This window comes from Acomys minous (genome assembly GCF_964271855.1).
Source record: "Acomys minous genome assembly, chromosome: 5".
In the NCBI taxonomy this organism is placed as follows: Eukaryota; Metazoa; Chordata; class Mammalia; order Rodentia; family Muridae; genus Acomys; species Acomys minous.
Genome location: NC_140494.1, coordinates 43,650,072 through 43,677,683, shown reverse-complemented (window position 1 = coordinate 43,677,683; position 27,612 = coordinate 43,650,072). Strand labels below are relative to the sequence as shown.

Sequence of the window (27,612 nt, the reverse complement as noted above, 5' to 3'; positions counted from 1 at the left end):
TTATAACTAGACAGTGTAACGAAAGTGTTGGTGGCTACAAAGGAAAACAGGGTGAATCCTTCTCTGTGCACTTAAGACTATTTCCTGATGCATACAGAAAGAGATACAGCCATCTCAGATCAAACTCACATAGACTCAAACGCTAAGTTAGAGATGATGTACATCCACAACCAGAGCAGGTAAGCGAGAAGATCTGGAGCTATTCTGAAAAGCAACATTAACTTCATGAGAAACAATTCAGGGAAACTACTGTACCTAACAATATCACAAACAAGAAGAAGAAAGATCTATAAGGTATAAAGAAGTGCCCCTTCCCCCCCCCCAAAAAAGTTCAAGTTCACTAAGATTAAAAATGCGTAAAATCATGAGTATTACCAAGAGCATTACTAAAATCAGTAGTGACCACAGCCCAATGCTCAGCGACAAGAGGTCACTACTGCTAGGAATTATCTAAACATTTCAAGTTCTGCTTCCAAAGCTGTTCAAACGAGAATGGCAGAAACTCCCTACTATTTAATTACAAGCAACAAAATAAAGTGTCAAAATTAATAATAAGTCATTATTACTATTTTTAACTCACTGCTAGGTGCCTCCTCAGGTAAGGGTTTCATTTCGCAGTGAAAGCACAAAGCTTATCAACATCATCACACACATTCAGAAGAGCATTTGATGCCAGCACTCTATTCAATAAAGTTTTTAAAAATGTAGTAATTTTACTCATGAGGCAATTGAAGAAATACTACAACAAGAAGAGTCTGGTTGCTTTTTATATCCTGAGTTTTCTTACCTAAAACTTAATTATTAATAAAATAAAAATTTATATTTTAAAGGGTTATCTTTCTTCTAAAAACAAGTTGTTTATTATCTATGTGAAATTGAATCAAATTAAGGATTTTTAACTATCATAAAATAAGCTTAACACATCAAGATAACAACAAATGCTGAACTGATTCAGGTGCTACAGATAGAATCATAAAGAGGGATGTGCCTGGTCTCCATGAACAAAAGCCGCACTCAATGCCCCTTCAGGGAAACAAAGGCCCCAAGGCAACCATGCTTAGCACATCTCCCCAGTCACTCTAGTCAGGCATGGCTTGCGCCTCCTTCTAGCTGCCTGAGCAGCTCCTTCACACTTTTCCATTGCTTACCACACGTTTCTGCTTTGACTTGACCCAGAGAGTTGGCTGTCTCTCATCCTGTCACAGGATGACTTGCATGGGTTCAGCAGTGCATGAAATCTTCAACAGCATGAAAGGGCACAGGAGGACCAGCAGCCAGCTCATCCCCCCGTCTGAACTGAAGTGACAGTTTTGGTTTCTGCCTCTATAAGCAGGTGGCTATAAACCGAATTCTAACTATAGCACCACAATCATTGGGACTTACAGTAACTCACAACCCCAACACTAGTGCACATGTGCAGACAGGATCTCTTCATGCCAGGACACCAAGCCTCAAATACCAAGGTCTAAACTCCTCCCCACTCTCACCTGTACTTCTTCCAGCCTTTAAAAAGTCTACTCTGGGACCCAGAAGAGACAATCTACTTAAAACAGTATTAACTGGCTTATAAATTCACTGCCCATCCTTCCAAAAGCAGATGAGGCCAGCAAAAGATACCCAACTTTCCATCCCAGGATACTACCACTTAAGCACAATTCATAGGAAGACCACTAATGAAACCCATCACCACCATCCCCCAAAAAAGAATAAAAAATCAAAAACATAACTACTGTCTTAAAAAGAGAAGTAAAAACCAGTTTACCATCAAAACTTTCATTGGACACATTCTTTCCAAACAGTTTCCTCTGACACAAAAGCATATGCCTTATGGAGACACAGTTTGCACCTTCCAAAGGCACATGCTGAAGCCCCCAGTGAAAAACACTGTGTAACAGGTAGAACAACAAGGGAAGGCTGGGCTAGTTAGCTCTCATTACCAACAGCCAGTCTTCGTAACACCACAGTCCAAAGTTGACTCCAGAGCCAAGGGGTTCTCAGACTGTCCCTGGAGACCTGCAGACCTGAGGCCCCTAGAGGAGGAGCTGCATGTGCACATCACTCGGCTGTTCACCGCATGTGTGTTCCTCACAGACTTGTCTCCTCACACACTCTGACGGGGATGTTATAGTGCCGATCGTCCTCAGCTATAAGGGTCACTACTGGCCAGTCCTTGGGAGGATCAGTGGGATAGACTGTGATGAACTCCTCGGTGTTGTACTTGGACAGCCGGTACACCTGGATGGTGTGGCAAACAGCGTAGGCAAGAAGGAACATTTCAACCTGGGAAAGAAAAGCAAATGAGTGTTCTGAGTGGACCGGCAAGGAAAGACAGGGCCTAACACCAAGATGCATCCATTATCCCAGCCAATCAGGCAGCTGCTTAGCTGCAACCTTTCTTCTCAACTTTGAACCTAGTTAAGGGGGGGGGGATAAAAAAATGGAGTGGATATCTGATAAGGGACTTATAGTTGGAGTATATAAAGAATGTAATATATTGATATAATATAATCAAGTATATAATAAAATACCAGTTTAAAATTGAACAAAGGATTTGGAAGATATTTCTCCAAAGAGGATAGTGAGTAGGTAATAAGCTTATTAATTCATAAGCATTTAGAGAGAAGTAATCAAAGCCATAATGAGACAAGACTTCACACCCATGCGAAGATATATGACCAAAAAGACAGGCGACTGACTGTTCCATGAATGCAGTGTTTTCTTTCTGAGTGATAAAAACGTATGGAGACTGAAAATACACTAACCATCAATCACATACTTTAAATGGTCACTTATGTTCTGTGAACATAATGTAACCTAAGCACCGTTAACTTATCCTCTTAAACCAGCAGTGTAGTCTGATCTTAGACCATGTTGAACTTCCTAAAGAAATGCAATGCCCATTAGCAGTCAGGTTCTTTCCTCCAACCTTAGGCAGTCATAATTTAATTCTGGGTCTACATCTGCCTATTCCAGACATCCTTGGTCAGTTTTTAAAAGTCAGTGAAAGCATCATGAAAACACAGAAAATAGGACACTGTAAAACTGCTGCTGCAAATGTACAATCGGGCAGCTACTTCTCACTTCTCTTTTTCTTTTGTTGGCAATGCTAAGGACCAAGCACAGGGCTCATCCACACTGTGCGAGTGTCCTGGCCTGAGCTACCTTTTAGACTGGTACAGGAGTTCCTCAAAATATTATAGCACTACCATCTGCCCACAACAATTCTGCTCTTGGACATAGACCCAAGAGAAATATGTACACACACATGTGCACGCACGCACACACACACACACATTCTGTCAATCAGGAACTACCCAAATACTCATCAAACTGATGAATGAGCAAAATACGAGTATTGTCATACAATGCCATTTTATCTGGTAATAAAAAGGAATGAAGTACCAATACATTCTAAAACATAAATAATCTTAACACATTATGTTAAATCAAAAGGGCAGTCACAAAATACCACAGAGTGTATGATTTCATGACTAAGAATGTCCGGAATAGGCACATGTAGACCCAGAATTAAATTATGACTGCCTAAGGCTGGAGGAAAGAAAGCCTGACTGCTAATGGGCATTGCATTTCTTTATGAAGTTCAACATGGTCTAAGATCAGACTACACCGCCGGTTTAAGAGGATGAGTTAACAGTGCTTAGGTTACATTTCAAAAGGAGCCGTTTTAAAGAGAACTCACCATTGTAGCAGAGCCTGCTGGGTCTTAGAAAGGACTAACCTCAGTCTAGTGTGTAGCCCATGTCCTTCTAGGCTCTGCCACAAGACACTTGCTACAGTTCAGGAGACATAAGCAGCCTACATTCTAAGTACAGTTATTTTAAGTAATCATAAATATTTCTAGCTAGCAGTAACCACCAGTCTTTGGGGGTTTTTTGTTTGTTTGCTTATACCTTTAAAAAAACAACAGAATAGGTTTTATAGATTTCTATCTGTCAGAAAAACCCAACTTGGCTTTCTATTCCTAGAAGCATCTATCCTGGTACTTGGACCTTTTCAGGAAAAGGTAGGCACCAAATAGAAAGGTAGCAGATTAGATGCGCGCAAGTGCGAGTGCGCGCGCACACACACACACACACACACACACACACACACACACACACAGACAGAGAGACAGAGACAGAGACAGAGAGACAGAGAGAGAAAGGAAATATATTTTAGAAAGCAGTTTAGCCTCCCAGAGAGTCAAGAAAACTAATCTTACCCATCCATCACTTTGCAACAATAATCCTAGGACCACATAAAGGTTGGGACTAATAAGTTATGTCTATAAGTCTTTGACACATCTCCCTTAAAAAGGTGGAGCTTCATTACCCACGCCTTGAATAAGTTACAGATTTAGTGACTAGCTTAGAACAAACAGAATATGGGGTAAGTGAGGGTGTGTAGCATCCTCCTCACCAACCGCAGCCCTGTAGAGAAGGCTGTGCAGTGAGGAGCCTTCCTCTGGCTACCAACGAAGAATGGAGGCTTCTTGCCAACAGTCATGCGAGTAAGATGCAAGGAAATCCTCCAGCTCCAATCAAGCAGCCATGACTACAACATGCTCATGAGGTGCTAGACCAGGAGCACCTGAATAAGCTGCTCCTGAACTGGCCTACAAACTGTGAGGCCCCTTTGATGGCTAGCATATAGATAAAATACTCTAGAAGGCACAACTCACCTGTTCAAGGCCACCAGTGTGTCCCACCTGGTTTAGGTGGTTCCTCAGTAGCTGTTGAGGGTCATTTGATGTGTCTCGAGCAAACAAGAGCACAGAGAAAAGTGGGACTTCCTTTCCCTTCTCTTTATCGTCATACAGTTCAATGGCTCTGTTTAACATTAGAAACTTTACAGCTTCATAGAGGCTATACTCCTCTTCTTCATTGGTGAACAGTTCATCACAAGCTAGCTGCCTTTCTTCAGCAGTTTTCATTTCAGCCAGGCTTACCCACTACAATAAGAAAGTTATCACAATTAATATTTTTGTTCTAAAAATCCCTGGCATATTTTTGTACCATCATTACAAAAGTAAGGGACCAACCAAAGCCACACAGCTTTAAGTTCTCACCTCAAACAACAGTATTCTTCAGACTACATGAACCCCTTATTTAGCTTCTTCCCTTGTTATTGTGAAAAGTACAATAGCATAAGGGAAGCACGGGGGTGTGAGGTGGAAAACACTCCTCTAACTTCACAAGCAACAGGAGCCCACACCAGCAATCAGATACCCGAGAGAAAATGTGTGTGAGCTATGAAGCAGAGCTGTGATTGCTACACCTGGAGAGGTTATAGAAAATTACTCCCAGACATACACAGACAAGCCTCCAACATGGAAGACTGTCAAGGGAGACTATGGGACCTCCTGAATATTGGTTTATTAAACAGCCCTATTATGTCTTAAAAATATAAATGAGTGTCTAATAATAAACCCAATTAGGAATTCTTGACTCTTAATTAAAAATAAAGATTTTCAGATGATAGGCAAACTCTTTAAATGAATAAGAAAACATAATAAATATGTATACTGCTAAGACACCATGAAAAAAAGAGATGTCAACATAAATACCAGCCCTTGTGTATAAGCACTAATTAGCACTGCTTTCAAACACCAGTCCAAATATTAAACCCGAGAGACTACACAGAACTCTCTCCAGTACTTTATAGCTGAAATATATTGTCCACATCTCATATTTTCTAGAAGAAGACCATGGTGCTGACTAGGGGCATGGCTCTAGAGCCAGAGAGTCAAGATGCCATTAAGATCTGGCTTTTGCAGGTTGCCAACTCCAGGCTACAGTTAGTTCCCTCATCTTTAGAAGAGGGGTAACCACAGACATACCACTGGTAGAGCAACCCAAGTAACTTTTAGTGGCGAGTATGACAGAGAGAAGAGTGACCGCTGCTGGTAGATTGGTAGTAAGCAATTTTAATGTTACTATAAACTGGTATTACACACACATTCCCCGCAAAGAAGGGTCTAATTACAGTTGACATAACATAATAAAACAAAACTAACACTTTCACCAGACCCTTAAAAAAATGTGAAAAACAAACTGCAACCTATAACCCTCTCAGAAGTACAGCCTGCCTTCATCACTCTGCTGGGCCAGTGGCTGGGTAGATGCAGGCTTCTAACCCCTAAATACTATACTACACTCTACTAGGCAGGCAGTGCACTCTTATCACAGAAAGGTAGACTTATAATACAGCAGACCACAGAAGACAGAATACCAACCTATCCATGAACTCTCAGGACAGTTTCAAAAGACAAGTTATTAAGTCTACTTATTGATAAAAAGAGTTCTGAACACCTATGTGTAGACTCTTAAAAGATAAGAATAACCAGCAAGAATTACATAAACATGTAGTCATCACTGAGAATATGAACATAGGCTAAATGACTGGAGAGACAGCTCAGTTAAGAGCACTTGCTGCTCTTGCAGAAGATGCCCATGTTGATGCTTACAAACACCTCTAACTCCAGCTCTGGGAATCCAGCACCCTCCTCTAGCCTCCATGGATACCCATATATGTATGCGTGAATACACACATGCATACATACATGCATACACACACACACACACACAAATAAGTCTTTAAAGAAGGAATATGGACTAAATGATAACCCTGAAACTTAGAAATATGACTTAAAATAAAAATTACATATATTAAGGTTTCTGAGATACTTATATTTCACCTCCAAGAATAAAGAATGTTGGTGTTTTTCCATTTTATCAAAGACATCATGGGCAGAATGTATGTTCTTTTAAAGCTTTCTTTTTCAATGTGTGCTCATGTATAAGGAAATACATATATGCATGCATGTAGAGACTAGAGTCTCTCACTGATCAGGTAGGCTAGACTGGATGGCCAGTGAGCCTCAGAGACCCTCTTGTCTCCCACTCTTCATTGCTAGGGTTACAATCACATGCCACTATATCTGACATTTTTACATAAGTTCTGGGGAATCAAACTCAGTTCCTTTACTGACTCAGTTCACTTTACTGACTACACAATCCCCGCAGCCCAAAATTATCTTGTCTGACACTGGCAAATGCTAACCTTTAAAGAGAACCATGAGCCAAAATGAACCAAAATAGTCTTCCTTATAAACTTAAGGAAGGCCGGGCATAGTGGCACATGCCTTTAATCCCAGCACTTAGGAGGCAGTGGCAGGTGGATCGCTGTGAGATCAAGGCCAGCCTGGTCTACAAAAGTGAGTCCAGGACAGCCAGGTCTGTTACACAAAGAAACCCTGCCTCAAAAATAAATAAATAAACAAACAAACAAACTTAAGGAAGTACATACATACATACATACACATATAAATAAGCCTAGATCATTGAATCTGCTGGGGCAACAAAAGAGAAAGCTTTGCACCAATCAGAGACAGAAAATGACTTGTATCAAACCTTTTTGCGTAGCAGAGCAAGGGATCCCTTAAGGTTTTCAGCCAGGTCTTCACTCTCCCCATCAAATTTCAGTCCTTGTTTCCACTGTTTGATCCAGCTATACTTGCTCATCAGCTTTTCTGGTAACTGAAATATCAAGACACAGAGATAAAGAGGAGTTGCTGCTGCATGATACCTAGAACACAACCTAAAGGAAGGCACCAAGCCTTCATACAAAACCCACCTTATTTCCACAAGGAATTCCTGTAAGTCTATCATGTGGGTTCAGGATGGAGAAGCTGAGCCTGGAAGTCACAAACTCAGAAAGTATTGCCACACAGAGAGGGCTGCTAGGTTGAGGAGTGCAGCCTGCAGGAATCAGCCCCAGGCATGATTATCACATGCAAATATGAGGACAAGCTAAAAAAGAAGTATCCACATTGGGTCTTCATGGTAACCACCTTTGGCTTCTAGGCACACTGGCAGCCTTCCCACTTGTTAGTGTATGGCTCAGCGAGGTGATTGTAGGCATGGAAGGCCCATGGTAAAGTCAAAGGCTCTGCTTTACTGGTAATACAGTAAAACCTAACTTCTGACACTTAAAAAACAACTAAAAGCACGAGAGGCGTCTTTTAAGCAATATTAGCACCATAATCAACACCATGAGATAGAAAAGACGAGTGCAACTCAACAGCAATGGGAGGGTAAGGGAGCTGTATCTTTTTTTACTTATTGACAGAGCAGCAAGTAACAATTACAGCCCTCATTTTTTGTTCTTGTTCCTGGACTATTTCATTTGCCCTTATACATCATTAAAATCTAGAATCTGAAAGCCATAATTCAATTGATTACAGCATGAGAAATTATATCTTTCCAACAGTGCTGGGTGTGTCAGGATGAAAACCATAGACTGGGGCTGGGTATGGCCACATCACTGCGCTGCCAAGATGCCACCTCTCAAGACCAGTGAGATGGCTCAGGAGAAAAGGTACACACACACACACACACACACACACACACACACACACACACACACACACACTTAAAAATTTTCAAAATAAAAAGACATTTTATTCCTAGAGGCAAAAAAACATCATCTCCCCAATGCCCTATGTTGAACTTGTTTATCAGTAACAAATAGTTTAGAACGAGATCTGTTCAGTTCCACTGGAAGCAAAGACTTAGGCTTTTTCATAAACAATAATTCTGAGTGTGCTTTCTCATTCTATGACAATCATGTGCAACTAAGATGGCTTATCTCTACAAAACTCAAAATCACAGTGACGGTGCTGTGCATCACTCAAGGGGGAAAGACATGTAATCATCATCAACTTACTATGACAAGCAACCTGTCCCCTAAAGCAGCAACAGCCCCATTCTGTGCCCACACTGCCCTGCACTTCCGAAACATAGATGGGCAGTTTTCAGTATAGTCTGATTTATCACCAGAATCTAATGTGCCCTCAAGTGGCAACAAAGTGAAATTACAACTTGGCTCCAAGAAGTACAATCCAAAAGAAAATACTGCCCCAAAGAGATAAATGGCAGCCCAGAAGAAAACATGAGGACTCTGTCACATGGGACAGTTATCTAAAACCAGCTCTGACACTCAATCTCCCAGTTACTTCTGGGAGAAACAAGTGAATTTCCTCATTTCATTCACTCATTGGTCAGTCCATTGATAAAGAGATTATCCAGGTCCAGGGTGTATACTTCTTTTTGTTTGGTTATTTGTTTGTTTTTGTTTTTTTTTTTTGTTTTTTGAGACAGGGTCTCTCTGTGTAGCCTTGGCTGTCCTGGACTCGCTCTGTAGACCAGGGTGACCTCAAACTTTCAATGATCCGCCTGCCTCTGCCTCCTGAGTGCTGGGATTAAAGGCGTGTGCCACCATGCCCGGCTTAGGGTGTATACTTCTAGATGTAAGGCTCTTGGAGAAAAGTCAAAAAAATAGGGCATATAAAAAGAAACTAGTAGTTAGAGGGCCAACAAAACAGCTCAGTGGGGGAAAAAAATCACTGTCCAAGCAACGCTGCTGTCCTGAGTTCAATCCCAGGAATATACATAAATGTAGAAAGAAGGTGAACAAACTCCACAAAGCTATTCTCTAACAGTCACTGTGGCACACACACACGTACAAATAAAACTTTAAAGTAACTATTAGGAAAGAACAATAGAGTTCAATTTATTTATTCAGAAGAAGTAAATATAACTTTAAATGCTTTCATGGGTCATTCCCTTCTAAGAAGTACTCAGACATGCCTTCTGTTGGAGTAAGAGATGTCATCAAGAAAGAGACTGTGAATGTGAGGCCAGCCTGGTCTACAGAGCGAGTTCCAGTGCAGCCAGGGCTACAGAGAGACTGCCTTGAAGAACCAACATGAAGAATGAAAGCGACTGAAGCAAGAAATGATGGTGAATGCTTAGGGATTGCTAGGGAGCTTAAGCACAATATCATCTGCGACTGGCCTGTTCTAACACATGCCTATAACCTTGGCAACATGACAACTGCAAGTACCAAAAGCATCATCCCAAAACAAAATCACAAAGAGCTGTAGTGTCGTTCTCTAGCAAATACTGTCACAAGTCTCACCCATTCAGAGATCTTTAAAACTACAGTACATTAAAAAGCCCCTACTTCACAGGATACTCCCTTTTCAGAGGGAGAAGGGCTGTCCCAACTTGGACCAGCTCTCTCCAGGTTGGGGCTGGAGTCAGATTTGCCTGCAGTCAAGCTAGCTGGGATCTGGACAGAAATGAGAAGAGCAAACCAGAAGCCAAGGCGGGGTAAGTGACGAGGGACAGCTGCTGGGCAAGAGGGGCAAGGAGGGCAAAGCTCAGCTCTGAGCAGGGGAACAGCAAGGTTGGAGAAGCTGAACACCAGCAGAATGGAAGGCCCCAGGCCCTGAGGCATTCTCAACTGAGGACTACTGAGCCTCACTATCCACCTTTGACGTCTTGGCATCTTGTGAGGGTCACACAGTCTACACATGGAAGCAGACGGCTAGCACCCTTGCTCACTCAGTCAGTCTGCAGCACAACCACACATCTGCACACCCATCCCTGCTCACCTAGCACCTCAAGCAGCACTGGAGGCAGGTGTTTCACTCAAGTCTTAGGAACAACAAAGTGTCAAGAAAGGTCCAAGCCACACCAAGTCTCTGAGGGCATGAGAGCAAAAATCATTTCTGCAGCAGAGATTAAGCAGAACCCAAATCCAATCAACGTAAATACTGACTTCACAGTGCCTGCCCTCAGAAAGGCAAACGTGTGATGCTGTGGGAAAGAAGAAACCACACTGAGCCACTGGGAATTTAAAAGCTATTGGAACATTACTTCAATTAGGCCATGAAAACCACATGACAGCCTCATCACTCCTACAAGGAACCCATTTTAATACTGATCAAGATCAAATGTGACCCATCTAGTCACCCTTTTGTATGTGTGTGTGGGGGGGGTTGCAGTTCTTGAGAAAAGGCCACTATATATATATATATCTCAGGCTGATCCAAAAGTCACAATACTTTTGCCTCAATATAAAAAGTGTTGGGATTACAGGCATGCACCCCCCATCTTGCTTACCTTATCTGCGTCCCATGTGGTAAATTATGTCACCCAAATGCACCTCATTAGTACGAGGTATTGCTTTACTTTTAGGGTATATCTTATTTATATTTAATTTCTTAGGACATTATTTGCACCAAAAGCTCTTAGGGAGTATAAAAATTTTAATTCAGTGTTGAATAAGCCCAGAAATCTAAAAAGCCCCACAAAAGTAAAGGCTCAAAAGGATCAACACAATTAAATAGTAAGTCTCAAAGTATACTCTTTTGTTTTTAAAAGAAAGGTGGGAAGAGTCTCTCCTCTCAGAATAATGCAATCTAAAAATAAAAATGCTTATATGTCTTTCTTTAATAAACTGTAAAACACATTCAGTCCATTTACTGGCTGTGATGAAAGCACACACTTCACGCCTATGTTAGAAGCCCAAGTGTAACAAGAACAAGTTGGTCAGCACATAGTCGCTCATTCACTACAGTCAGTACATTTGAGTGCAACCGGCACTCTAACTCTGTTACTCCTAGGTAGCCCTTACTGGTAGGTGTTAGACCATACAGAAGTATCAGCTTTGCTATGTTTATGTCAGTCAGGTATGCTGGCTCACACCTGTCATCCCAGCATTCAGGAGACTGAAGCAGGATGACCACAAGTTTGAAGCCAGCCTGGGCTACATGGTTAAGACTCTGTCCACCTCCACGACCAAAAGCCCTTCATCTATGAGTAAATATAAAAACAGCAAAGGCATGTTAACTAGTGCTGGAATTTACAGAATTTCCTTTTATAAGCCACTACACAAAATGTCAGCATGAGACCTGGAGGCATAGATCCCAGGGACTCTACCATGTGGTAGATTTAAAGCACTAAAGACAGCCAGGACCAGGAAAGGTCTCTCCACGTAACTCCAACATCTCGTCATGAAAAGAGTGTTCATTTCTAAACTGCACCTAAAACCCTGGCTGGACGCCAGTAAAAATTATATAACCTACATATATAATATAAATATAACCTGTGACTTTCACAGAAGTACTAAAATAAAGTCAGGTTGTTTCTATGTGTTTTTTATGAGTTCTAGACATCTGATCTCTAAATCAGCTTAATTATATTAAGTTTTGACATTTTTTTCTATGAAAAATACTGGTTATTTCTAGGCATTTTTTAATATAAAATCATGTTACACATGCAAATTGAACAAATCATACACTGAAATCATGCTGCATATAACAACATTAGCAGAAAAAAGACATTTCCGCACAGGAACGTCCTGAAACATTGCACCTCAAATCCATACAGCTACATACCAGTATGAGCTCGGGGTCCTGCAGCCAGGCGGGCAGCTCTGCCAGCTGGCTCATGGCCTGGAACAGTGTGGCCCTCAGCGCACAGTAATTATCACCACGGACTCGCCGTATGGAAGTGAATTTCTGAGAAACTTCCTCATAGCCCTTGGGAGAAAACATCAAAGCATTGAGATGGTAGTTACTGGCTTGAGATATCAAGAAAAGTTCCATCCCTATGGGGAAAAAAATTTTCCTACATTATTGGGAAATGGGAAACAAGAGGAGCTCAGTCTTTCTTGTAAGACATTCCCACCTCTGATTACAGCTCTATTAACTTTAAAATATTGATGCTTTATGAAATCTCAGCATCTATAACAGTTGTTCTCCATCTCCCTAATGCTGCCACCCTTTAATACAGTTCCTCGTGTTGTGGTGATCCTCAACCATAAAATTATTCACTTGCTAGTTCACAACTGTAATTTAACTACTGTTATGAATTGTAATGTGAATATCTGATATGCAGGGTATCTGGTATTTGACTCCCAAAGGCACCATGACCCACAGGTTGAGAACTGCTGATTTATAGCAAATGCAGCAGACTTGACATACAAAATAAACCAGTTGTGCAGCACTCTCCACCCTCAAAGTCTCTTCTTAAGCATCTGAGGGAACGAGCACACACTCACTCACTGACATTCTGTTGTTTATTTTTTAATTTATTCATATTACATCTCATCAATTCTTATCCCATCCCTTGTATCCTCCCATTCCTCCCTCCCCCCTGCTTTCCCCCTACTCTCCTCCCCTATGTCTCTGACTGAGGGAGACCTCCTGCCCCTGTATATGTTACTCATGACATTCTGAAAGACTTCATCTGTGGTTGATTAATCCCAAATGCTTGAATAAAGAGAACAGGAATGAGGGGAAAGCGGAGAGACATGAAATATTTCTACCTCCAGATTTTAAAATACACAGAAATCCTGAGTTTCCAATGTATGTGTGCATACACGCAGGCACAAGTCACTTAGCGATGGTGATACATTCTGAGACTGTTACTAGGCAAGGTCATCACTGTGCAGACATCAGTGTGCACTTGCACAAACCTAGCGGGCATATCCTACTGTACACTTGGGCTATACAGTCTCTTATTGAGTATTAGCAGGGGAAGTATGCTAACAAGGCACAATGGGAAAAAAAGAGATTAAGTCAAATAGGAGACAACAATATAATCAAGAGATAAAGTGAACATAAGATGTATCAGGTTGCTGCTGGCAAAACACAACACACTGTTCTACACAGAACAGTGACACAGTCAGCTGTCAAGGGCTGTGGCAGGCTTGTTCACAACAGCATGACAAACACTGCAGTAAAGCAGCACAATCTCACACACACCACAGTGACATCATCAGGTTTGACTGGAGAAAAAAAAAGCCTCTGATCCACTAGAATCTTACAGCTCCATGACTGTATACAGGATCTATTACTTCAGAGATGAATCTAACCCTTTAAAATTTAATGTGAATTTATAAACACTTCCAAAAGAATATCAAAAACAAAACAAAAATAAGGACTAAAATAAAATCAAGGATCAAAGTTGTTGACAGGCAGTGGACAGGCCCAGATTCCAACACAGCTCTTAAGGCGCTGCACCCCTAAGTGGGGCACTCTGATTTTATTACTGAATGGTCAAATCTTTCTTTCCCTGAAACTCATCTCACAGAGGAATAATTTTCCCCGAGGTTCTAAATGATGATATATTTGGGTGACCTGAGTGTCTTCAGTTAGACTTGAATATGCAGCTGCTAAAACAGACCTGTGGAAGGCACTAAGGCAACAGAAAAGGCATTTCTAGGGCAGGTAAGAAAATAGAATACCATGGCCAAGCGTGGTATTCTGGGCGGAAAGTGGGAACCCTGAGGAGCTGACAGCATGGCCAGCCGAGGCCCTCTGAACTACAGGTCTTTCACCTTTGGCAGCAGTGAGAACCCAGGTATTGTGTGACTGAAGTTCACATGCAAGGGCCTAGAATACAGAGTGACAAGAATTGGAGCTGAGGCTGACATTTTCTTTCAGATTTCCAGGAGCAAAAAGCAGTTGAAGAACTTAAGGTAAACCCTGAAAGGTAAGTAATATTTTCTAAAAAAACGAAACAAAAAAGGGAAATTAAATTTTTAAAAATTTAAAACCCTACCAAATATGATTCCATCAAATTCTATCAAATATGGGCTGAAGAAATGGCTCAGTAGTTAACAGCACTGGCTGCTCTTCCAAAAGTCCTGTGTTCCATTCTAAGGACCCACATGGAGGCTCACAATCATAGGTAACTCCAGACTCAGGGGGTCCAATGCACTCTTGTGGCCTCTGCAGATACTGGACATACATGGTATAGACATAAAGGCAAAACTCTCATACACATACAAATAAATAAAAAATACAAAAGATTGGTCAGTATTTCCAAAACACAAGTATATTAAAATTCAAAATGTAAATAATCCAAGAAAAAAATAACCAAAAGACACAACCTGAAGTTCTAAGAAGTTTGTCACAGCCCGTTTTGTAGCTCAGGAATGGTCAAACAGTAGCAGTGCCCCATAGTTTACCCTCCTAATAACAAGGAATGCTAGCAGGGATAGACTCTGCAGGTAGAGCCCATAGGGTGGGCTGCAGTTCTATACCACCCCGCTCTCGGCAGCTATATTAAAGTTGTCAGTATATGCAATGGAACAAAGTGAAGGTCATTCCTGGCACACCTTAAATGAAAAGAGTGGTTGAAGATCCTTCTGCAGAGAGAGAACAGGAGGACTCTACACCCAGGGCTTAGCCAGCATATGCAGGCGTTGAGGAATCACCCCTGCCTGTCCTGAGGCCTTTACAGCGCCAGTTAAGGAGGGCCTTCCCAACTGTCTCACAGAGAACCACCAGTGGCTGACTCAACTCAAACAGCACAGCTACGTGTTCTTCAAAGAAACGAAGCTACTGAAGAACTGACGTTGCTTCTATATTAATACTGTGACTCCACACAGTCCTTATCTCCGCAGTCTGTTTCCTCATGTCTAAAATTAGAGCAGCATTGTCTTATTATAGCAGTTGTCTTACCCAATGTCTAAAAACATAATATGATATGTAACTTATGACAGATGGTTTGAAGAACACAAATAGGTGCACCTTGGTTGTACCTTTTTCATACATGTGGCTTTCTGAGTATTTCCCCTCCATTCTTTTTTGCAGTAGTCCATAATATCCATTTCAGGAGCCACACTTAGCCTGGGTTCTGTTGAAAAATCAAAATGGCAACAATAAAATGCAACAAGTAATGAAATGAACCAAGAATAATGGAAGTAAAGATTCTACTGAGGGTGGATGGGGAGTCCACTCCTTATTCCTTACTCTCTCCGTTTAAATAACTCCCTGAACCCCACTACTGCCCATGCCTCTAGTCCAGGCCACCTCCAGAAACCAGAGTGGACTCCCCATGGGCCTCCCTTCTCAGTACACTCTCCACACCATTCTTCACGCCGCAGCCAGTCAGGTTGTGCATTTAGCTCCTGAGTCAGGCGGCAGCCCGTCCTCACACGCTCAGAGCTCCAGCAGCCTCCCAGCTCACACGCATCAGACTCACCGGTGCCTGTGAACACTTTAGTCATCAGACACGCATAAGAACCAGGAGAAAATACTCCCGCCATCTATAATTTTTCATATCTATTAGGCAGAGATAATAACTAACAAAAATGATATTAGCTATTTACCTAAAAGACTATGGTTTGTCACTAAGCCAGAAAGTGTCAGCACACTCACAGCTGGTTAATCCAGACTTCCTTTGATGTCCCCAAAATCACTACAACTCAGGATCAAACAAATGTTATGGGTTTCTAAGATGCGTTTAGATTCGCTTCTCCCTCCAACTCCCCATTCGTGTGTGTGTGTGTGTGTGCGCGCGCATGTGCGTGTGCGTGTGCGTGTGTGTGTGTGTTGGGGATTAAGCCTAGGGACTTAAGTAAAATTTTCTTGATATAAAGAATGAGGTTTGAGCCGGGCATGGTGGCACATGCCTTTAATTCCAGCACTCGGGAGGCAGAGGCAGGCGGATCCTGTGGGTTCGAGGCTAGCCTGGACTACAAAGTGAGTCCAGGACAGTCAAGACTACACAGAGAGACCCTGTCTCAAAAAAACAAAAAAACAAAAAACAAAAAAAAGAATGAGGTTTGACTTCTTGATATCCGTATGGTAGTTTGTTACTTCAAGAGGAAAATAGGGCAACTTCTCAGGTCCATCTTGGCTTTTTTGGGGGGGAGGAGCTTCTTTTTTAAACTGTTAAAGATATAGATATTAGCCATTATTTAGGAGATAAACCTAGAAGTACTTCAGAACACACAAAGCCTGTATATCTTGTACATGAAATAAGTGTTTCATCCAATTCACCCAATATTCACTGGAGCTCTAACCACGGCAAGGCCTGTGCCAGGAACTGGGGATGAGAAGATAATGAGGACAGAGCCTGCACCCCAATGAACTGCACAGAAGAAGAGGAAAGGACCACAAGTACTCACAAGCCAGAGCACAGCGGAAGTCAGAGTGACCAAGAACACCAACGACCCCGCCCCCACCAGAGTTTAGGGAGAGCAATTTGTTTTTTAAGTAAACTACAAAAACTGTTTATTCAAAAAAACTACTTCATCGCTCATCATTTCTCAAAGGAAAATCGAACTTTTACAAAAAGGGGTAGAGAATCCATGCACAGACAACACAGATGTACTTCTGTACGGAATACATCATGATTAACCTAGAAGTGAAAGAGACTATAGCTATCATTGCTGCGTAACCAACCCTTAAAGAAAGGCCCTTCATCTTTGAAACTCAAGAGATCATGTTCAGGAGGCAACTCAGAATAAGGAAGTTCTCCCATGCATCTGCCTTTGCACTCACCTCCCCCACAAACAGGAAGAACTGCTAAAACACAGTCAGGACCGTTTCTGGGCCATAAGTTCTCACTAGGGAAGGATGTGAGCCTGGCAAGAAAGTACTCTGCCAGCAGAGAAAGGGCTTCCAGGAAGTCTACCTTTCTGTGTTCCTTTCTATTGTCCTCACTCCCAGACACACTGAGACCTGACCCCTGGGCAGGGTTGGGGAATCCTACCATCTCAGATCACAGTGGAATAGCTGGCCCATGGGTCTTATAAAAGCAAGAGGCCAAGCTAGAAGCCTGCTCCTGTCCTGAGTCAGAAATCTGTATGAGGTGGAGGCTTGGGGAAACGAAGTCCTTGCATAGCTACAGCGTCATGCTACCTGACTCCCACTGGGCTACTCTGTCTGGGAGGACACGAGCAGTTCCCGAATGCTGACTAGGATAAGAGATGGAGGCCCTGACCTCATCAGTGCATTCAGTACGATGTCCTCCTTCTAACTGTAAACTATGCAGGCTCCTATTGCTGCTTCCAGAAAGAAGACTATTTCTACTGAAACACACACACACACACACACACACATGCACACACACACACACACACACACACAAACTTTTTTTTAAATAAGGGAAGTAAAAAACCAGAGTGGTAAACACGAACTCAAATAAGTAAGCTTTGGTCCTCAAGCACTATGTTAGTGATGGATATAATAATAGGACCTCAAAGGGTAAGAAACAACTGGGACTTCTCCAGGAAGCTGGGACTCTCAGAGGACAGACTTGAAATCTCAGAGTTCTCCTACAATAGACCTGGTTAAAAAAAATAATAATGACCTGAGTTTTGGGGGCACATGGTTTCTGTCACCACTACTCAGCTTGCATGGAAGCTACCAAAGACAAACGTAGAATTAAGTGTTGTATTCACAAAGCCAGACAGGAGGCCAGGGCATGGAGCTCAGTTAGATGGAGGTGCCTTTTTACCCACAACAAGGATCACAATACTCTGCCTGCTGTGGAAGAGGCAGAGCTGCTACAGGACAGTCAGGGAGGGCAATGAACTCTGCAGGACTGAGACGTGATGAACACTATCAGACTGGAGCCACACCTTGCAAGACTCACTAAAAAGCCTTGACACCTCTGTGAGGGGCAATGCTGGACACAACAGAATCAAATCAAAACAGAGCCTAGAAAGTGGGAGAGGAAAACAGGAGGTTTTACAGCGCTATCAAACAGTAGGCAAACAAAGAAAAGCATATCTAAATGAGCCCAAACAGCATTCTCTTCCCTGAGTGACATGGAGCAACAGAGCTAGGAAGGAACATTATAAAAGATTTCTGATGGCTACATAGGAAAGAATTGTCCAGCTCTGGGGAAAGAACTGGAAACCACTATCAAAGCCTTATGTATCCTAACTACTATGATGCTTTTACTGGCCATGAGGGAAATAGAAGCCAGTTCTCAAAAAGCAAACATGTGAATTACACAGCAATGAGAAAGTGTTCATACACACTCTGTGGAGATCTCTACTCAGCCTCTGCACAGGCCTACCTGTAAAGAAAAATCACCACAGTCCACAGGAGGAGCACTCTGGCAGTAAAGCAAGCCCGGCAGAGCAGCGCAGACTGCACAGTCACACAATGAGTGGTGCTATGGAGCACTTGGCCATTCTGCCGTAGTCAGTTAGATGGCATGGCCTTCTTCAAGGATATGTGTACATATAACTTCTCAAAACATCTTGTAATTGAAAATGACAAATATATTGACACCCAACGTCTTCTTAGAATATAAAGAAACAAGCTGAGAAGGGAGAGTCAAGAGATGCAGGGAAGAGTCTTCCCTAAATCTGCTTCAGCAAAGCCACAGTTCACGTAGAAAGGACTGACTGCACACATGAGAGGACTTCCTAGAAAACACACCCCAAGTGTCATAACAGTGAATATACTAATCTAACTGGATTTTCTATGCACAAAAATAAAATCTACAAACAAAACAATTCCAAACATACCTGATATCCCTCTTTCATGTATTAGCAATTCTTTCTCCTTTTCTATTTCATCTGCAGCACGGTACATGTCCTCCTCGCTGAAATCACACCAAAGTAGATATTTTCAAACTCTTGTTGCACTGACATTCCCACTGTGTGACATATATAGTTGTTTATGAAATGCTTATGACATGGAAATTTAACTGTTTTCACATATAGGATGCCACAGTGATAAAATATGGGTCCTAGGATGCTCATGTCTCTATCTCAACACATTTTTCCACTTCAGAATTGCTTTCTCTAAGTATGACCATACATACAGCACATACATGATTCTAAGGCCATTTAAACTAAAGTCTATTGGCATGCATCTTAATCAGTGAAGCTCCTGAATGATTCCTCCAGACCCCAAGAACAGAAATAGTGCTAACAGAAGCATTTGCACACCATGTCAACCTCTATAACATGCTACAAGCAAATCTGACAGCAACTACGCTAAAACAAAGAGAGAATCAATTATCACAAGCCCCCTAAGCTTCTCCTGTTCCCTCACCAGCAGTCAACCAACCACCCAGCTGCTGCCATATTCCCACAAGCTTTGATGGCTACCACTAATGAACAACTTCTTTAAGAATACAATCGCTTCCTAAAGTGTGTCTTCAGTGAACTACTGAGTTTTAGGAAGAGAGAAAATTCTAGACAAGGGTAATAAATAGGGCTCCCACTGTGAAAACGCCTCCTTTTCCTTGAAGATTTAGAGGCGTGGCTAGAGCTGCCCAGTATGTTCCAGCTTCAGTATTATTAATCCCTCCACCTTGAAAATAATATTCACCCCAAAATGACAATAAAGGGAACAGAACAAAACTATCTTTGTTGGAAGCAAAGATCTGTATGTGAAAGACCAGTAGGAAGCAGAGGAGTAAATGGTGCAGGCAGGGAAGTCCGAGGCTACTGGAGGGCCAGCTAGTAAGCCAGGAGGACGCCTAGGCTCAGGGACTAGAAGTAGTCCATCTGCAGGAGCACTGACACACTGAGCTTAAAGACCAGGAGATTCCATATGGCATGTACAGCCTTCCAGCTCCCTGTACTTCTCACAACAGCGCCCCATCCTCACAGCAGTCTGGGGAGAGATGAGCCTCAAACAGGTGCCAGGCTCAAATATAAGGAACCAAGTAAATAAGTAAGGGACTTCTGCTGCTAATCTCTTCATCCTTGGACATGGCCTAGCAGACAGAGCTGGAAGACATAACAGGGATCAGGAGAGACAAAGAAGGGTGCTAAGAGATGAACTACAGAGGGAATCCAATGAGAACCTCGGGAAATCATCCAATGTTTGCCAACTGTGGGAGAACAAACATCTAAATGTGCACCTTGCAGATGTGGTGGCACTCAAGAAGCTGTGGCTGGACATCTTGATGGCAAGGCCAGCTTGGAGTACAGAAAGTCCTTGTAATTCACATATATATATATATGTCTGTAAATATGCACTACCCCAAATTCAGTCCAAACACTTAACCACAACTGCCCTCCACTTGTACACCTGTGATTTGTTACAGGTGTTCTCTTGTCCCAACAGGTTCAGAATCCTGCTCTGCCTCTTTGCTAACACATCCTGATATGTGCTGTGTGGGCACACCCTCTACAGAGAGCAACAATTACTGTGGGCACCCAAGTCAGACTGGCAAGATTTAGCTACTTTTACCCCAGCTCTTATTACCTCTATGTACAACAGTTAGTACTTATTTTATAGGACTGTTGTGAGAAAGACATATTTAAAATAATGAGTACTCAAAAAAAGTTAGCTACTATTAACTTTCATATATCCATTGATGTAGGGTATTAGGGAACAATCTGTCCAGTGATTATTTCTTATCCTTGTTTTCTCTAGTGGGTATGTATATGTGTTATCAGTGTGATGATTAGAGAGCAAGCATCATATGCTACAATAACATTCCAAGCAAAAGGCATGATGTCACCCAAAGAGCTTGTGCCAAAGTTAAAAGCAAACAGATCCATGAGGACAACAGATCAAAAGCCAAAAATAAAGTATGACCACATGTTTTCATTCTTCTCTCATAAATTTAATAACATCTTCCTGTCAAACCCAACGATTACACCTACCAGAGAATTTCTGATCCTCTAAAATAGCCATTGAAACAAATCACTTTCTTAATATACTTAAATTCTCAGAAGCCGTCTTCAGACAACACTTCCCCAATCTTGGCCTCGGTTTCCTCAGCTTCACTGAGAAGACTGGTAAGATCTGTATCATCTGCGGTTCCTCTTCCAGCTAAGTCCTAACCACCTCCCATACATTTGCATTTCAGGCAAATTCTGTGGCTAGCCTGCATGAACATTTGTCTCCTCTCTGGTCCTCTGTTCTTAATTCACAAAACAACCAAAACCATAATCATAACCCAGACCCAGAGGAGGCAATCCAAATAAGCATTTTAATTCCTACAAGGGTAAGTAGGAAAAGAACTAAAAGAAGAAAACAGGAGAGCTGAGTGCAAAGGGAAGGCAAAACAGCACAGGAATTGGTGGCAATAAAAAGCAGTGATTCAGGACACAGTTCTCACAAGAGGAACAAAGCAGAAGCTGCTGAAAGCCCACAGCACCTACAAATAACTTCAGATCCTCACACTAGGGTTTGGTAATGACCTTGACCAGCAAAGGATAGCTATAATGTGGGCCTTAAAAATGACCGTGTGGCTGGGCGGTGGTGGTGTATGCCTTTAATTGCAGCACTCAGGAGTCAGAGGCAGGTGGATCACTGTGAGTTCGAGGCCAGCCTGGCCTACAAAGCGAGTCCATGACACAGTCACAGCTACACAGAGAAATTCTGCCTCAAAAAACAAAAAACAAAACAAACAAACAAAAAACCAAACAAACGAAAAACAACAAAAATGACCGTGTGTCCCTTGAGAAGAGGTAAATATCAATTTTAAGTAATGAAGATCAACACAGTCAGAAAGGAAAGCATGTGAGAGCCCAGATGAAATATTCATCCACCTATGATAATCAGGAAAAAACAGAGGGAGGGAAGGAATAAAATTATTTATTTTAATACTCTAAGGATGGAGCATTTGCACAGTATGCCCAAGTCTCTAGAATTTACTCCCTAAACCTGTAAATAATAAGACAAAATGACTTCACTTAAACTTCTATCTTGCGCTCAGCTTTGTTTTTATTCTACTGTCTTAGTATTTAAATGTCAAAATATTATGCTGAAAACACCTACAAAGGGAAATTATATCTAAGGCTGGGAATGGCAAGCAGGTAGGGGGTTCTGAAATTTTTTTTTAGTGGGAAGGAAAGATAATGAAACAATGCAAGGAAAGGGATATTATTGAGATAAACTCATTAATGCTGACAGCTCTAAAAGAATGGCAACTTTTTCTGGTAAAGACATGTCCACTCTGGCAAAGAACAGAGGCCGTGAACTCCAAAGGCTCAGATGATGACCACAGCGAAACTTCTCTCCTATAGAACACGACAGCTAGAGAATCGTAGAGTAGAAGAAAGTGACTCACTGTCCAGACAGGCTAGTTATGTTTGAACTACGCAGTTAATTTTAAAACTAAAATGATAATAATTCCTAACTAGAAATTTCCTAGTTTAGCTCCATGGCATCATTCAAAATGGTATTTAAATACTATTTACCCATTTTTCATGAGCTGTACTACTTTATTCTGAAGCCAACATGGCAAACTGAGTAAGCTCCAGTGCACTCTAAATTATAACTAGTACCTCTTACTTTGCTCAGAGATTTCCATATCAACAAATTTAAGGTGTGTGTGTGTGTGTGTGTGTGTGTGTGTGTGTGTGTGTGTGTGTGTGTCTGTGTGTTGTGAGAGGGTCATGAGACAGAGTCTCATGATGCTGTCTTGAACTCCTGATGCTCCCATGCCTTCATCTTCACCTTCAGAGTACTGGCATGACAAGAATGGACCACTAAGCCCAGCTAAAACTTGTTTATAAATGCTCACTAGTACAGACAAAAGTATACTATTTCCAAGAAAACTGTAAAATTAAAGGCAGAGCTCAATAAAGCAGATTTCTGTGAAGCCATATTTTCAATTTCTGATTCAAGACATGAAAATAATCAAATCTAATATATACACACAACTTACAAGACAATATACTTTCTTGTTTTATAAAGATATTTATTGTTGATTTTTACTATTTTATGTGTATGAGTGTTTCCTTGCATGCATGTCTGTATGCCACGTGTGTGCTAGTGTCTGAGGCCAGAAAGCGGTGCTGGATCCTTTGGCATTGGAGTTACAGACAGTTGCAGGCCACACTGTGTGAGTGCTAAGAACCTAAGCCAGATCCTATACCAGAGCAGCAAGTTCTCTTAACCACTAGCAAATTTTCCAGCCTTCAAAATAATATGTTAATAACCCACCAGTATGAACACCTGACAAGGCACCTTTAATTATTTAAGAACAAGAACACAGTAGGAGCTCTGTCCTACAGTTCTAACTTAATTTGGTCTACCCTAGAAGACTAATGGCTCAGGCCATGTTTGTAAGAAAGAGTCAATCAATGTCACACCAACACATCTTTCCACACAGACATAGGAAAAGTAAAGACCACTCAACCTAGCCTTTTCCCACTGTTCACTGGCTGCAGAAAGGAGTAAACAATACAGCAAATGCAGGAAAGTACCAGCACCTAGGCCAAAATTCCACCCACGTCTGCAAGTGGACTTTCCATGTCCAGCTCATGCTGCTCCGCGTGACTTCCAGAAGCGTGGAAGGACAACGCAGCCACCTTCAACACTGACAGTTGGAGGCATCCTAGACTGAATCCTGAAGAAGGCTCCTCCTCAGGTGAGGAGAGTAGAGTGTGTCTATTACTGTCCCACCGCTATAATTATTCTTATCCAACTCCCTGAGAGCCAGGCTGAGCAAGGGCAGAAAACACCAGAAAAGGGGGCTTGGCAATCCCTGAAAACAGCCTAATACTTACAGGGCAGGGGGTGCTCGCAGATGCTTTAAAGGTCCATACCTTAGTTTGGAAACACAAGGTTAGCCTCAATTTCAAAGGGCTTCACAGACTACTGGTACACCTCCACACGTAGTATACCTACCATGAATCCCAGACTGAACTGCAGTTCCATCCCCAGTAGACTGAGAAGGTGCATGGGGTAGTCTGTGAATTCCCTAACCACTTCTGGTTTGGCCACATCCTTGAAAAAGATAGTGTGGCCTAACTGCCTAAGGGTTCCCCACAGATGTAGCAGAAATCAGACAAGAAAGGATGGGGGAATGACCAGACGAGGGAGCAAAGGAGACCTGTAGCATGAGCAGCGAGGGAGCTTGCAGAAAGCAAATTCATCTGGTCTGATGTAAGGCCTCTTCAAGTGGGACCCTGACTTGTCCTGTGAGCCATCCTTGGGGCTCATTCACTGAGCAGTGTATACATGTGGTTTCTGTGTCCCTCTTCTCCAGTTCTCTCCCTTATGACACGCACTGAGCTGATTAGAAAGAAACCAGAGCAGCTTGTGTGACTAGAACCATCCATCACAGCCTTCAGAGTCACATCCCAGACACATAACTCAGATGTAGGAGATCGGCTATGATTTGTATTCATAATTAATTTCCCCTCAAATGTGGTAAAAGTGACTCCATAGAGTATCTCAAATCATATCTAGTCTTATTATGGTCCCTATTTTAAGCTAAAAATATTTTCAGTAATTCTGAGTGGAAAGAAAGGTAAAGCACATGCTTAACATTATTATTTTAAATTTACCCTCAAACTATTAAGCTGCATATATCACACTGTAAACTACGGAACGTTTCTACGATACATGAGCCTAAGAAAACCCCACAAAGAGAAATAGCCCAATCTACTACTACTCCTATAATGCTGATTCAGAGAGATAAATAGGCTAGCGATGTGATGTTTAAATAACAACATCTTTAAGTTGTCCTAGGCCCATTTCCCCACCTGAAGAGTCAAAAGAGAACGGGATAATTAACAGCAGCACAAGCAGTATATGAAAAACAGAATCTGAGCTAATAAAACTACAAACATGGGGTGGTAAAGTCTGCTGCCCTTATAAATCACGTTTCTCTGTCCAGTGTGCTGAGGAGGTCATGAAGAAGCTGGGGGTGGGGTGAGAGGCTCAAGAAACTTGGTCTAGAAATCTCCTACCTATGTCTCCCTGGCTCTCTGGACAAGCTGTGCCAGAAGAATCTGCAACTGTTTCAAGTGTCAGATGACAAACCTAGGCTTTCAGCTTTGACTAGCAGTAGTGTGGGGACCCCTTCCCTCTGAGGTCCACCCCTAAGCTGTTCATGAGAACCACCTCACCAGAAAAGCAAGCAAGCAACTGTGCGTACTCTTGGGAATGTGGCTCTGGCCTCCAAAGTTCTGGCATCTTCCAGAGCATGTGAAAACTGTTAGGGTAAAGCGGGGTGCAGGACTTAAAAGGTGGGGCTTCTAGGAAGAGCTCAGGATAGGAAGGCTGGAGTAGGAGCAGTTAGGAGCCAGAGGAAGAGTAGAGACAAGAGACATCTCTAACCTAGGCAGCCACAGATTAAACAATGGAGTTCATTATAAAGAAAAAGATGTACCCCTATTTAAGAATCCGGGCATTTCATGCAGAAGCCAGGATATCTCAATTCATATATAGAAGACCCAGTAACTATGCCTGAAGCTTAGAGAATGCTGACCCAGATAAAGAGCTTTTTAAAAGCGCTCCAAGTCCCAAAGCTAACAGCCAAAGTCACTAACTCTAATTGCCAGCCTAGCTCAGGTGAAGGTTAAGGCTTCCTACTGTAAACCTTTCCCCAGTAAACATTAGCTCATTACACGAATAATCACCCTCACACTTGGGTGCTCAATAAATGAAAGCAACCAAAGCCCCTTAGCAAAGCACTAAGCAAATGAGCTACCATATCACATCTTCATTAACAAGGCGCCAAAAGACTCCTTCTTGGGAAATTAAAAAGAGTTCTAAAGGTCCATTTAGACCCAACTTACGCTTTACCTTTTGGGTCAATAAGAAAATTAGTCAAGTTGGCGGTCTGAGCTTTTAATTTTTGTAACTCCAAAGGCCTGTGTAACCTTGCCGCGAACTCAGTAGACACCTCCAAAGCCTGCACATGTAAACGCTTCTAACTTAACTTTTCTTCACAGCCAATACGGAACTTCTCTAAAAACCGCACTGATAGCGTGCGTGTGCTTGTTGTGCGTTTAAAAGCAACGGGTGGAAGGAATGCCTAGCCAAGCTCTGACACGTTAAAAAAAAAAAACAAAAAAACGGAGATGGGCTAGCCTGTGGCCAAAGTCTGTCCAACAAGTGGGAAACTCTTCAAGTGGTGACTAGTCTCCCCCCGCCCCCCCCCCCCGGCCCCGAGCAAAGACGTCGAGGGCCATTTCTGTGGCTGTGTCGGGGACGACATCACTTCCTCCGAGCTAGGTTGGAGGAGAAAAGAGCTACTGGGAGTTAGCCAGTCACTAAATAAGCCTCTTGGATTTCTTTCCCACACTCCCAGAGCTTTCCCTAACTTTAGGGACCGACAGCTGTCAAGGAGGGAGTAGGGCGGCCCGGCTGACCGAGTCGTGCCAGGGTCGGTACCCCGACTCGGTCAGCCTCGCCTCCCACGGCTCGCGGCCGCCCGAGGGAGGGAGCCCGGCCCACGCAGCCCCGCGCCCACGCCCGCCCCGCTCACTCACTGCTCGACCGGGCACCGCGTCGCGGCCCGGGGCTGCGCGCCGACCGCCACCTTCCCGCCCTCCCGCGCCGCGGCCCCGGCTTCGCGCGCCGGCGTCTCCGCGCAGCCAGCTCCGGACCACGCTCCGGGCTGGGGCATGGTTCCCCGACTCATCCGCGGCCACGCCGGGCCCCTGCCGTGCCGCCGTCCGGAGCCGTGGCTGCCTTGCCCCGTGCCTCGCGAGGTCCGCACAGCACTTCCGCGAGTGTCACTGTGGCCCGCCCCTCGACCTTTGACCTCCGGCGAGGGGGCGTGACGGGAGGCGAGGCGACGGGAAACGGGGCGGGGCGGGGCGGGGCGGAGAATGTATGAAGTGCGCCTGCGCAGAGCGGACTGAGCCGTAGAGCCTGAAGCCGGCTGGCGTCGCAGTGAAGCCACTGTGAGTGTTTAGATCCTGTTTGCTGGCGCATCTCTTCACCCAGGATGCAGAGGAGGGAGCAGTGGGTCCTGGAGGCGGGGCAGAGATAGAAGGACCTGGTAGTGAAAGGTCCCAATGAGTTAGGATACCAGGTAGAGCCTCCCTCGGTTCCGAACTTCACCCTCCCTCGGTCCCTGTAATACTCCAGCTGGCACTGGTTTCTGAGTGGCAACGCAGCCTCCTGAGCCCTCATGGCCTTGGCCTAGGCTGTGGGGTCACAAGTTGAGCAAGCACAGCGCTGTGTGTAATCGAGTTATTGTTTCGTGCGGTAGTTTTATTTAAGCAAAGGGCTGATATTAACAGACTTCCAAGATCCTGCAGGTGAGTGAGTAGGCATGGCTCAAGCCTAAAGCT

At 43.1% G+C, this 27,612-nt stretch overlaps 1 protein-coding gene across 2 annotated transcripts; it reads right to left on the bottom strand.

The window, feature by feature from the left end:
- Positions 1–329: 329 nt before the first annotated feature.
- Positions 330–27,065, bottom strand: OTULIN (OTU deubiquitinase with linear linkage specificity). 2 transcript variants are annotated; one of them, XM_084783519.1, is made up of 7 exons: positions 26,803–27,065; positions 19,132–19,208; positions 15,403–15,497; positions 12,248–12,391; positions 7,413–7,538; positions 4,682–4,951; positions 330–2,280 (listed from the first exon to the last, which is right to left on the bottom strand). In XM_084783519.1, exons 1-7 carry the CDS (start codon positions 26,952–26,954, stop codon positions 2,086–2,088), a joined length of 1,059 nt encoding a protein of 352 aa, XP_084639645.1. In that variant the 5' UTR covers positions 26,955–27,065; the 3' UTR covers positions 330–2,085. The 2 variants fall into 2 exon arrangements, with proteins under 2 accessions (XP_084639645.1, XP_084639646.1); XM_084783520.1 differs by lacking the exon at positions 19,132–19,208 and having other exon boundaries at positions 26,803–26,934.
- Between the last annotated feature and the right edge of the window lie 547 nt (positions 27,066–27,612).

Coding starts and splice junctions, on each gene's coding strand:
- OTULIN (XM_084783519.1), bottom strand. CDS start 26,954: ATGAGTCGGGGAACCATGCCCCAGCCCGGAGCGTGGTCCGGAGCTGGC. Junction 7,539..12,247: donor AGGACCCCGAGCTCATACTG/GTATGTAGCTGT, acceptor TTGATATTTCAG/TTACCAGAAAAGCTGATGAG. Junction 4,952..7,412: donor TTGCTCTGCTACGCAAAAAG/GTTTGATACAAG, acceptor TTCTTATTGTAG/TGGGTAAGCCTGGCTGAAAT.